This window comes from Paroedura picta, chromosome 1, assembly GCF_049243985.1.
Source record: "Paroedura picta isolate Pp20150507F chromosome 1, Ppicta_v3.0, whole genome shotgun sequence".
NCBI classification, from domain to species: Eukaryota; Metazoa; Chordata; class Lepidosauria; order Squamata; family Gekkonidae; genus Paroedura; species Paroedura picta.
The window spans coordinates 95,141,733-95,154,431 of record NC_135369.1 but is presented as its reverse complement, the minus strand read 5'-3'; the positions used below and the strand labels follow the sequence as shown (position 1 = coordinate 95,154,431).

Here is a 12,699-nt window from a genome sequence, read left to right as displayed (position 1 = left end):
CTGAAGTAAAAGGAAACCTGCAAGGTGGCTGTGTCCATCTGGATGCTGTTCCACAACTGCTATGCTAATGAGGACAGAGTGCTCTGTTTTCAAAATGGCTGTGCTAAGCTCTGCCGCACCCTATTCCTGCCTCTTGAAAGACCTCTCCCTCCTTGTTTCTTTACTGAGCTGGTCTGTAGCACTACTGCATGGCTGGGGGGGGGGGTGGTTTGCAGGCTGTTGGATATCCCAACGCAATGGGTAGGGGTGATGGGGGTGGCAGCCTAAAAAGTGATGTGAGAACAGGGCATGTAGACCCTGTTCCTGTGCCACTAGTTACTACTATGGGGTGGGATGTTTTCACATCTCTGGGTGGTTGCAGCCTATGTATGTACTTCTGGGTTTTCTGCTTGTGCCACAGACCAGTTAATCTATAGAAGCTGTCACAACACTTTTTGTTATTTTCACATGAATCCATTGTCTGGAGACACATACACAACTAAGAACTCCTATGATTTTTGGAAAATCACTTCAGAAAAAGCACCTGAAAATTTTGCCCTGAATGTCTTCCAGCCTTTATCCTTTTCAGTTTAATTGATGTTTCCTCTTGCAGCAATGGAAGACAAAACATATCCGCATTTCCAGCTCCATCTTTTTGTACTTGAAGCCAAAAATTTATCAGTGATAAGACCTTATGGCCAACTGAACTCATTTGTTAAAAGGTATGGTTGACAATTATTATACTATACACTTAATACAGTATGAGAGGTTTAATATATATTATTTTAAAAGAATGCTTCAAAGCCAAGGGTTGCTAACTCTGTGTTGGAAAACACTTGTAGATTTTGAGGGTGGAGTCTGAGGAGGGTGGGGTTTCAAGAGGGGAGGAACTTCAATAGGCATTGATTTTCTCCCGGTGAACTGATCTCTGTTGCCTGGAGATCAGTTTCACCTGGAGAAAATCAGAAATCTGAATGGGTCAGTAATTTGAATGGGGTTGCTAATACGGTTGTGGGATCCAGCTGCTGAAGCAGCCGTTCCGGCCCGTAGTAGGCAGCACCGCGCTGCGGGGGTGGGAGGCGCTGACATCGCCGCACCGGTCGATCCACATATGCAGGCGCAGATCTGTGCGCGGCACTGGCTGCTGTGGGCGGGAACGGCTGCTTCGGTGGCCGAATCTCCACCACCTGGAAGTTAGCAACCCCATTCATACCTTGATTGTCAACCAAGTGACCAGTGCTTTCTTGGTCCCAAAGCCAGTCCCGAAGCCCAGTTGAAAAAGATCCAAGGGAGCTGTCCCTTCCAAGAAAACATAGAGCTGCTTGGCCACTGTTCACTCACCTTCCCCAGAAAAGGGGGATTAGACACTGGGCCAGCTCTTTTTCATCTCAGGAGGGCTTCTTTAGCAAAGAACTGCCTCCTTCAGGAAATAGAATTAAAGTCAAAAGCTTAAGTAGTTAAGCATCAGACTAGTTAGCTCTGGTACAAGTGAGAGCACTGTACTGTCTTTAGCACAGTGCTCTTTACATCAGCCTGATGTTTATTATTTTAGTCTAGTCTGCACAAGCAAGAGGATGGGAAAAAGTAGAGACATGTTCAATAATCTCTTCATGTTTCCTGTACTCAGATCTTGAGCTTTTAACAGACATGGTAATGGTTGCTACTGGGGTGTAGCATTTACCTCTTTTTAGGAACTTTGTACTCTATTCCAGAGTAAGGTAAAGGTAAAGGTATCCTCTATGCAAGCACCGGGTCATGTCTGACCCTTGGGGTGACACCCTCTAGCATTTTCATGGCAGACTCAATGCGGGGTGGTTTGCCAGTGTCTTCCCCAGTCATTACCGTTTACCCCCCAGCAAGATGGGTACTCATTTTACTGACCTCAGAAGGATGGAAGGCTGAGTCAATCTTGAGCTGGCTGCTGGGATCGAACTCCTAACTTCATGGACAGACAGCTTCAGACAGCACTGTGCCACAAGAGGCTCTGTGCCACAAGAGGCCACAAGAGTAAAATGTACTGTGGTGAGGCCAGCCAAGGGCTGGGGTTCCTAGTGATTGGGGCAATAAGGAAAAGTTGACAGTGAAGAAGGTGGTAAAAATGAGGAGGCAGGAAATAGGGTAATAAAGGTAAAGGTAAAGGTATCCCCTGTGCAAGCACCGAGTCATGTCTCACCCTTGGGGTGACGCCCTCTAGCGTTTTCTTGGCAGACTCAATACGGGGTGGTTTGCCAGTGCCTTCCCCAGTCATTACTGTTTACCCCCCAGCAAGCTGGGTACTCATTTTACCGACCTCGGAAGGATGGAAGGCTGAGTCAACCTTGAGCCGGCTGCTGGGATCGAACTCCCATCCTCATGGGCAGAGCTTTCAGACTGCATGTCTGCTGCCTTACCGCTCAGCGCCACAAGAGGCTCTATATTCCAGAGTATGTCTTCACAAAAGCAGCTCCTGAAGTGCCTGACTACGTGATACTCAGTTTTATACCTGTGTCCTGCCAAATATATGTTTTTTGGGGATGAGGAGTGGGGACTGTGGCAGGTTTCTATGTTCAGAATTAAATTGCCAGGCATGCAGGGGTCTCATTTAGCTCAGAATTGTGATATATGGGGGGAAGCAGGATTAAGTCTGGCATAAATTGCACAAGCTCTTCCACAGACAAGGTACACACTACTGTATATTCATGTGTAGGAATTTCTGCTAAAACAAAACTAAAGAACAAATGGAGTATATATCATAATGTCTTTTTAAAGGGATAAAGTTCGGTTATATTAGCCTGTCACAGAAAACATGACAAAATGGGACCTGAATGAGTAATCAATTTGTGGGCTGCGTAGGCAAGCTAGAGCCCGGAGCGTTCCTCTATGTATACTCACACCACAATAAAATACACTGTCTTCTGTGCCATGACTCTTTTGTTCTGTCAGACATGGGCACAATTCAGCCTACATCCAACACTTTTCTCTCCTGCTGGTTTCAGTAGGAGAGAGCGCACAATGCTCCTGTTGAAATCAAGCAGACTTAACTTTGGTAAGCTTGTGCCCCAACTTCCTTGTGCGCTGAAACTCACTTCATGCTTTCTAAATCTCTTTTTGGAAGCTGCCTTTGCATCCTGGGGCAACATGGCATGAAACAAAGGACTCCTGTGCCGAAGAAACAAGCCCATCCACAATGGAACCACTTGTTTGTCTTTAGTGGGGTTACCGTGTCTCAGCTGCAGCAGTCTTGCCTGGACTTAACTGTCTGGGATCAAGCAACTTTTGGCTTACGTGATCAGTTTTTGGGTGGCGCAAGGCTTGGAACAAGTAAGTCATTGTAAAAAACAAAGCCAAACAATCCCCAGAAGTCTCAAGTGTCAAGGAACAGATTGAATATTACATACATCACAGTGATGCCATGATATTGTAACTGCAATAGTGCAGTGAGAGAATGAGTTACTAGCCACGAAGGCTCTTGTTCAAAAGTAATTTCAGCCATAAATTTACAGGTTCTCAGCTCTCCCCTTCCAGTTTTAAGGATTATTTAAGATATGGATGTGAAATGCTTTAGGAGAAGGAAATATATTAAAAATAAGCGGGGACCCACAAGGATTTACACAGAAAAGAAAACCCATTTTTCACCTTGCTGCCTGTTGCGGCTTTGGCTTGCCTCTGCTCAGCACTGAGCTGACCTTTCCCAACCTTGCTGCCTGTTCCTGGTGTCATGGCAGCTCAAAATACTATTGAAACTGTGGGGCTTTGGGGAAGGGCTTGGTAGCCTCATTACCATGAATATTGAGCCCGTCTCCTAAATTAGCTTGAGTTCCCTATGTTTACAAAACTCTAAAATTGTCACTGTAGCTGGAATCCATGTGCCAACATATCTATTCACGTAAAGACTACACATTGGCTTAGCCAGGGGTTAGCATTAAATCATTTATTTTACAGAACTGGTTACCCAAATCTTAATTTTGCACTTTTGACTATCCAAACAAATAACCAGCATGTATATATTAATTGAGAATATTCTAAGTGTGGCTCATATGCTATCTTGTTCTAGCCCATAAAATAACCCTGTAGGTAGACAGTACTTTTAATTTCTGTGTAATAGATGGAGGATGCAGTCCATATTGCCAACTTGTGCCATATTGGTTGGATAAGACTGCAGAATCAGTTACACTGCAGAATTCCCATTAATGCCTCTAAAGTTACATGTAGATTTTTTATTAGATCTACAGCCTTGAAGGTTTGTACAGAATGGGCCCATTTTAGTTCTAAAATTCTCAGACTACTCTGATAGGACTTCAAGGTTGCGATATTTCTCTCCTCACGCATACAAGAAGAAATGAGTAATTGTTCCTGTTGTTCCCCACTATAGCCACATGGGGGAAGTAATGTATGAGCTGGGCTATCCATGGCAATGTTTGGATTCTTGGTCAACCATACTTGAGTGATATTTCATTTCTCTCTCTGAAAACAGGTGGGATAGGAAAAAAATTATGCATTTCATGGGAATCAGCTCTCTGGTTTTTGCTTTGTCCCTGAGGTGTCATTCTGTGAGACATTTGAAATGGATAAACATGGAACATCTGGGTCCTCCAACACACAAAGGAGCAAAGTTTGGGAAAACCTAGCTGGCACCCCAGCCTAGACAACTAACAATGAATGTGGATACTTGGCCTCTGGCTAAGCTACATATACCAGGAAAGCATCAGAAGGGAATTTCAGCTCTGTGACAGCTGCCTGCATCACCAGTCAGAGACCAGTGACAAAGAACCTCTGGCCTAGGTGTTGCAGGCTGAATTAATCTATTTCTCCATTACTCCCTGGGTTCCCTCTCCTAATAATCTCTTCTTTTGGCAAACAAAGTGATAAAGGCAAAACCATCTCACATCTTTAACAATGTTAACTGGAGTTGTTCTCTGCCTGCTTTATCCCCTTAGGCTTTCCTTAGCAAACTAGTCTTTTTCCCCACTGCAAATAAGTCAAACATCAAAGCTTTACAAATGCAGTAATTAAATATTTTGAAGCTAGATCTATGTCTAAAGGAGGACATTTAGTAGATGCTCTATACACAAAGGTCAAGACAATTTATACGTAGTCCATAAGTTTATGGGACAGTGGTAGCTCTTGCATTCACTGTAAGGACTACAGTGCAAGTATGCTCAGGACTGTTATCTGACTGACAACAAAGCTGCTAGCCCAGAAAGCACATTTATTATATGCATTTATAGACCGTCCCTATTGAATCAGTTGACTTGGAGCTGTTTACATCCATTTATGTTCAACTATGCTGAATCTGATTCCAAAACTTTTGTTTGTTACTCAGCTGAATACTATAAGACAAGCTAAGAAAGCTAAAGAACGGAAGAGTCAAAGTGGGTAATTCTTCCCCCCCCCCATGTTTGCAGCATCCCAGACCAGAACCTCAGATGCAACCTCCCAAGGACATCTTCAGTGGCAAAACATGCTCAGCAGCCCAAATAAATGGACAGATATAACACTTACCTTACAGTCCAGGCCCATGTGTTTAACTTCTGAACCATTTTTAGACTGTCTCCCCCAGCTGCAGTAGAAAGCTGTTTTTGTAGCATTAATCATTGTGTAACTGATATATGTTTCTTATGTGAATCCAAAAAATAAACAAACATGATTACTTAGTTGTCCTTTAAAAACCAGTTCTTCTTGTAAAAGTTTGAAGCTTTAAGTGATTATATGGTGTATCTACATACTAGAAGCAGTTAACAGCTAATCCATTACAAATCACTACATTTCTTAGAACTGCTTGGTTAGCTGTCAATTTTGGCACAAACATTTTCTACTTTTATTGAGAGAATGGTGTTAACTTGGGAATTCAGTGAGAATGCTCTTAACACAAAATATTATCAGTGTATATTCTACTGGAAAACAGATTTCCCTGCTCCACTGTCTTCCTGAAGTTAGGCTTAGCAGTGGACTAAACAATGCAAATGAATCAGCCTCATCTCAAACTTGGGTGTGCAGTGTGAGAGGCGACAGGTAGGCTAGTCTATTATCTTACACATTTGCTTGTACCTTTCATCAATACTGGTCTTTTCCTTTGTATTTCCTTACTATTTGGCAGCATTTTTATTGCTCAATCTGTAATTCAGGTATAACACAATGCTACCATCCATTTATAGAAGCATGGATCTTAAATTTGTACAGCTATATATCAACATTTCCAGATGATACATCTAGGTTTAGCTAAACATTTTGGCACTTGAACATCATACCTTCGCCAACCCCTTAACTTTTGGAAAGATGATCTTTTGAGTTCACCAGCTTCTTTGATAGGAGCCAGTAACGGGTAGGAACTGCCCTTCCTTATCAAAGATCATTCTTGATCAGCCATTCGGCTTCTTGATTTCCCCTTTAAAGTGGTTAGATGGGTGTTGTCATTTACTATTCCCACCTCTATTAAATATCAATTTTTATGAGACAGTGTATATACATGTATTACAATAATTTGAAAAAGAAAACTCTCAGGAGGAGAAAAAAATCACACAACTTCAAAATCCTGTTGCCTTGCAGATTTTTTTATTTGTTGGTGAATTGCAAACAAATCCCATAACACTTGATATGAAGGTTTAAACTTTTAAGGGTACAAAGCATCATAAAGAGCCAAACTAATACCATACTCTGGCATTCTAGTAGATTTCCAGAGTCTTAAGGGGGAATTGTTTTGGTGATGGAGACAAATATGGGGAAAGTGGTGGAGAAAATCCATAGAAACTATCTTGAATAGAGAATAAAATGCTGACAGAAGGTCCCTTCATGTTTGGAGTCTCAAACTATATCATTTTTTAAAAAATCAAAAACTGTTAGAAAAAATAGGTACAGTGAAATTGTATATACTGAATCATAGGCATGTATCACAATTTTCTTTAAAGTAAAAAAAAATCACCTTTACAAATGTTTACTAGATAGTTATCAGTTTCCTATACTGCTTTGCAGCGAAGCATAGTTATTATTTCTAGCATGTTATTCCTTTAATATTAAATCTGAAAGAGGTAACAAAATATACAAAGCAAAAACTTTAATCCTCCCTTTTCAAACTATAATTCATATTTGCACTTACATTTTAATATTGGTATATAAATACTACACTACAGCTGATTGGTTAAGCTGGAGTACCGCATGTCAATCAGAGGTTGAAGGCCGACAATAGTCCTGCCTACCACTTACATATGGGGGGGAAGTAATCCAAGTGTACCAATATAGTAGCGGTCACTGTGGATGTGTCTCCAGATTCACTGGTGGTAATTTAACTTCTCTCAGACTTACATATTTCTGCAACTGAGGAGGGGGGAATTACATGGCAGCCTTTGAAGGTTTTCATAGCCTTATATACTGTGTAGTTAGTCCATTTTTGTGATGGTTAGCAATAAGAAACATGGCACACCAACAGTAGGTTTATTATTTATTTTTTGCCTAGATGTGCCTGCCACAGTGGAAGTGCCTGTTAAGTTGTGTAACAAGCAGCATATGAATCTTAAAAATGGACAACTAAATGAGAAAGGCCTTTTTGGCACTAGGATATGGCCAAATGAGAAGTGTCCAAGATTTGACTGATATTCCCTGGCAGCAACCCTTGTACACTTATTAAAATTGGTTGACAGGTGCTAAATTCAGGTAGCATCCAAGAGAAATAGGATGTGGGGATATTATTTGGTGTGTCTGTTCAGTGACCCCTCAGGAAAAAAGTCAGTATTCAAGATCTGCATTTCCCAGAGTCTTGTCTTCTTAGTGCTTTTACATAGCTTCAAATTCATCAATCCTCTGTTTGGTATTGCCTTGTCGAATCTGTCTCAGTGTCTTGTACTTGTCACGTCCTTGTCTCATGTTCTCTGTATGGATGAGGTCATTTTGGGTCTTCTTGTTCTCGTCTCTGGCTTGGGCTAATTCATCAGTCAATGTCTACAACAGAAACAGAGTGTTAACAGGATGTACAAATACTGTGTTCCACAAATATGTGAACATTAATAGGGCTGAACATGCAAACACTGAATTCCAGGAATTTGAACACTCTTAAAACTAAGCAGGAAAGTTCAGCTTGTAGCACTAATGAGTCTAGTTAGCCTTCTCCAGTCCACAGCAAGGATCACCACTGCAAAGCTTTCCAGAGAGAAAAGCTGGATAAGCAGTTTATGTTCACTTTAAATATCCATGAACTTCTCAAATCTGAGCAAAACCTCTCTGTTGCAACAAAAATAATAAACTTTTTTTTTTAAGCCAAGAACTGAGCACGCTTAGGAGTAGCCCAGTGGTCCTCAATCTGTGGGCCACGGCCCGGTGCCGGGCCGTGAAGGCCACGGCGCCGGACTGCGGCTCCCTATCCCCTCCCCCCCGCAATAAAAAACTTCCCAGGCCGCAAGCTTGCAGCCCGGGAAGCTTCTTACTGCGGGAGGGCGGGGAGAGGGAATCAGGGCCGGGCCGCGCATGTGCCATGCGCAGCCGAAATTGCGCATGCGCGGCACTTTTGCGCAACCTCAGAAAGGTTGGGGACCACTGGAGTAGCCTATGTAGATGGAAAGCGAAGTCAAGTAACAGTGAAAACAGAGAACTGCTTTTTCTGTGAGTCTGAACGACTCTTCTCTAAGCATAACTTCCTGGAGGATTAATGGGGGTTAAAAATTAGAATATTTATACGTCTTGGTTTCTCCTGACTTAATGAGGACACATTTCTGAATATCTGCAAACACGGGATAATTCAGTGCACCTCAATGGCCAGCCATCTATGATAACCCTGAGAGCATGGTTGCTGCTGAGAACACAAACCTTCAGCTGCCTCTGAACACGCTCATTCTTTTCAGCTTCAGTAATACGCTTTTCTTCGTTGCGATCATCTAATATGCCTTCACTTGAGAATTCTGCGCTGTAGCCAGATGACTCTGTTCCTTCATCTTGAAGATTATCATGGACATGATAGTTCACTGGCTCGTACACTGGAGGGGGAGGAGGTGGTGGAGCAGTCATCACCAAATGTAGCTCCTCTTTTGTTTTTACGAGATCCTCTTGGGCTTCCTTTGCCTGTAAAAGTGGAAACAGGAAGCAAATTCCTACAGTTTACTTGGGGCATAGGGATGTACTTCTGTTCCTGAGTAGGAACACACAGAAGACAGCAAATAGACTAGTAGTAAAGCCCATTGCATGCTGTAATACAATGGGCACTATCTCATGGTATGGTGTGGGTTTTGTGCCTCACTTGGAAGCTGGCAATTCTAAGAGGAGGTCTCTCTCTGCACAGCAGTCCTGATCCAAATCAGGCAACCTTACCTCCTCTCTGCAATGTTTTCTTGACCTGAAATAGGCTGGGGGCACTATGTGGCTGGTCAGGGGGCTGTGGGGGCATTATACCCTTCAAACCTCAAGGAGAGTTTCCAACCTGGAGTAGCCAACCTCCAGGTGGAGCCTGAAGATCTTCTCGAATTACAGCTCATCTCCATACTATAAAGATCAGCTCTCCAGACAGAAATGGCTGCTTTGGAGTGTGGACAGGGTTGTTGTGTATATGAAACAGGAAGGAAAAGGACCCCCACAACAGCACCCAGTTTCATCTGCACTTTCACCCACATGGTAGGCCTCAAAGGTTCAGAGAGTGGAGAAGAGACATGCATAGCTTGTCTCCAGCAGCGAGGCCAGCCACTGTAGTATATTAAGTGAGAGGGGGCTTTTCTGAGGCCTCCCTGTCAGCCAGCCATTAGGCAGAAGGGGAAAGCTTTTCCCCCTCAAAAGGAAAGCACATGCATGCCCCCAGACTTTCCTGCATTGCTCTTAGAAACATGTCCCTCACCTCAGTCAGGGGCTGTTAAAGGCTTCCTTCACAGCAGGCCTGAAGGGGTGTGTGTGTGTGTGTGTGTGTGTGTGTGTGTGTGTGTGTGTGTATATATATATATAAAACATGGTATTCAGGTATATTTTTCTATGCAAGGAAATTGTTTATAGTGCTTGAGATGCCAGTTACAGAAGCATGATTTAACACAATATCAAGTAATTAGCTAATTGCATATAACTATGCATGTACATGCTAAGTGTCAGGAAGCAACTGGAAGTCCCACCAACAGTACTCTAATGCCATTACACCAGACTGCAAATATCAGCTGGTCTGCAATGACAATGTGCAGCACCATTCACATAAAGTGCCCTCCACTCCCCACCATGGTTATGTGTAGGGCCACAAATGTAGCAAAAGTTACTGTTCTTCAGGACTTTGCGATCCATTGATGCATTTGCAAAGGCCAGAGGCTGATAAGCTTCGGAACAAGACAGGCAAATCTACAACCCTGGAGAAGCTTCTTACCCTGTGCTGCCATTCTTCCACTTCGTTTTCCTTGCGCTTTCTGGCCTCCTCCAGAAGTGCGATCCTTGCTGTGTATTCTGCAAGTTCTGTAGCCTGTTCGACAAGGGGGAGACTTATTAGCACTTTGGATCTCTTCTCCCCAATTCTCAGTTATAAAGTTTAGAAGCACACAATTATACAGTCCCCTATGGTTTATGTTCTCCTTCCCCATTTAAGCCTACTCAAGTTGTATCTGTTTCCAATAAGGATACCATAAGGCTAGGCTGTCACTAGTCAGACTAATAATTTCTTCCTGTCGTGTGATGCAGCACTGAGGCCTATTTGTTTCCCAGAGCTATCTCCAGAATCTTTTCAATTCATACCAGCTGCTCCTGGCTCTTCATCTGGTCAGCAGCTTGCCTCTCTAGTTCTTCCTTAGCTTGCAAAGCAGCCAAACGCTCATTCTCTAGACGTTCAGATTCCTCCTGAGCCCTTTTCCTTTCCTCCTCAAGCAGCATGGCTTTTTGGACTTGGTCAGACAGCTCTGCAAAGAAAGAAATCATATACACAGGCATAATACACCTTTGTCTTTTGGGGAGTATGATAAAACATCAGTCTTAAAAGATACTTATGTATAACCTGGTAAGGAAGGGAGAAAGTTGCTTCAGTGCTTTCTATTTGACATGTGGCAAGACATTCTTCTTGGAAGCTAAATAGTTACATCTTTACATCTTTAATTATATCTACACAGTCCATCCCCCTCAAAAAGCACAACAGTCTCAAAGAAGAAATTCAATAAATAAGACATCTTAACTCCAGAATAAAACTAATTCAGCCAAATGTTCCTCTAATAGGGTACTATAAGAGGCATAATGATTATCTTGGAAAAGTTGTTTATTCGAAAGGGGTTAGAATGGTTCAGCTTTAAGGAACATCAGTGGAATAATACAGATAGTGGCTCATCAAAACTAGCCTACAGGACATATGGCAGCACCATTTCTAATTTCACTGCTATCTTGCTGGAGAAACTGAGAGCATGGTGTAGTTGAGCCATAGTAAAAATCTCCTGTCAGAAATTTACAAAGGAGGCACTAGATATCTCTCGAACTGTGCAGCAGTGGTGTGAGATACTGGACCTTGCATTGACTTTTCAAATGCAGGTTTCCTGTGTATAATCTCTGAGGCCCTGATATAGTCTGGGGGTGCATTCATTTGATTAATGAAGTTGGTCTGCTAGGTAGGAGAGTTGATGGAAAACATAAAAGCTGTTTCATGAAATTGTTTGGCTCACTCATGAAAAAAGGTAGTACTTTTAAGAGCATTATAAACACGTTGCTCGGCTCGATGCCCAAGCATCACAGAGCGGAAATATTACAGCTTGGTCCAGCTGCATAAGCCCAAGTCATACCTTTTTCTGCTTTCTGTGTCTTCCGTTCATACTCTTGCAGTCTCACTATTAGCTCTTCTTTCTCCCTTAACATCTGCTCTTTTTCCTTTTCAATAGTCTCCCTCCTCTTTTTTTCATTTTCTAATTGTTGCCTTAAAGGAAGTAATGTTAAAAAATCCAAATTACACATTTATTTATTTTGTTTAAAACCAAGACTGGACTGGGGGGGGGGGGGAGATGATTCTGGAACAGCAGCAATTTTCAAGTAGTGTGCAGTGCCCAGCTGAGGTAGAAGGATGCTGGAAGCAAGCCAGCCAAATATGCCTTAAAATTGGCAATACTGCATGCAGTGACACAGTGGCTGTATTTCTAGTGATTCAGGAAGCCAGAAACACTCATACATATCATAAGCTTTAATATGTAACCCAGAACGTGTTACAAAAGGATGCACAAGTCAACCAACTCAGCCCTCTCACCAAGCTGTAGATATGATGTCCCATTAATCTCGCCCTCGGCATGCAGAGCAGTGTAAAGCTAGTGAAATAAACAAGCTACATTGTCCAAGGCAAACTAGTGGTGAGTCATATGCAGCAATTTAGTTTACATATAAAAGGTAAAGGTAAAGGTATCCCCTGTGCAAGCACCGAGTCATGTCTGACTCTTGCGGTGATGCCCTCTAGCGTTTTCTTGGCAGACTCAATACGGGGTGGTTTGCCAGTGCCTTCCCCAGTCATTACCGTTTACCCCCCAGCAAGCTGGGTACTCATTTTACCGACCTCGGAAGGATGGAAGGCTGAGTCAACCTCCCAGCCTCATGGGCAAAGCTTTCAGACGGCTGCCTTACCACTCTGCGCCACAAGAGTTTACATATACAAACCCATTATTATTATTATATACAATAAAAGTAGTAGGATTTCTTCCAAGGTTTTCTCAATCATCTGGCTATGGCCATTCTGGGACAGAAAGTACTCTGAGAGATCATTTTTGTGATCTCGTACAATTGCTGTGACACATCTTCACCGCTTGCGTACAATCACAACCAATTCACAGTGATCCCTAT

The 12,699-nt window shown here is 42.6% G+C and overlaps 2 protein-coding genes across 4 annotated transcripts in view; one reads left to right on the top strand and one right to left on the bottom strand.

The window, feature by feature from the left end:
• SYTL3 (synaptotagmin like 3) overlaps positions 1-5,493 on the top strand; it is a 47,710-nt gene extending 42,217 nt beyond the window's left edge. Inside the window, 4 exon segments of the mRNA XM_077348646.1 lie at positions 569-701; positions 3,074-3,279; positions 5,364-5,468; positions 5,471-5,493. Coding sequence (XP_077204761.1) covers positions 569-701; positions 3,074-3,279; positions 5,364-5,468; positions 5,471-5,493 — 467 coding nt within the window.
• A 1,000-nt stretch (positions 5,494-6,493) lies between these two features.
• EZR (ezrin) overlaps positions 6,494-12,699 on the bottom strand; it is a 47,094-nt gene continuing 40,888 nt past the window's right edge. For all 3 annotated transcript variants that reach the window (XM_077348547.1, XM_077348557.1, XM_077348567.1), the window contains 5 exons: positions 11,661-11,791; positions 10,636-10,796; positions 10,274-10,366; positions 8,752-9,003; positions 6,494-7,890 (listed from right to left, as the gene is read on the bottom strand). In XM_077348547.1, coding sequence (XP_077204662.1) covers positions 7,726-7,890; positions 8,752-9,003; positions 10,274-10,366; positions 10,636-10,796; positions 11,661-11,791 — 802 coding nt within the window. In that variant the 3' untranslated portion in view covers positions 6,494-7,725. The remainder of the gene's footprint in view (positions 7,891-8,751; positions 9,004-10,273; positions 10,367-10,635; positions 10,797-11,660; positions 11,792-12,699) is intronic.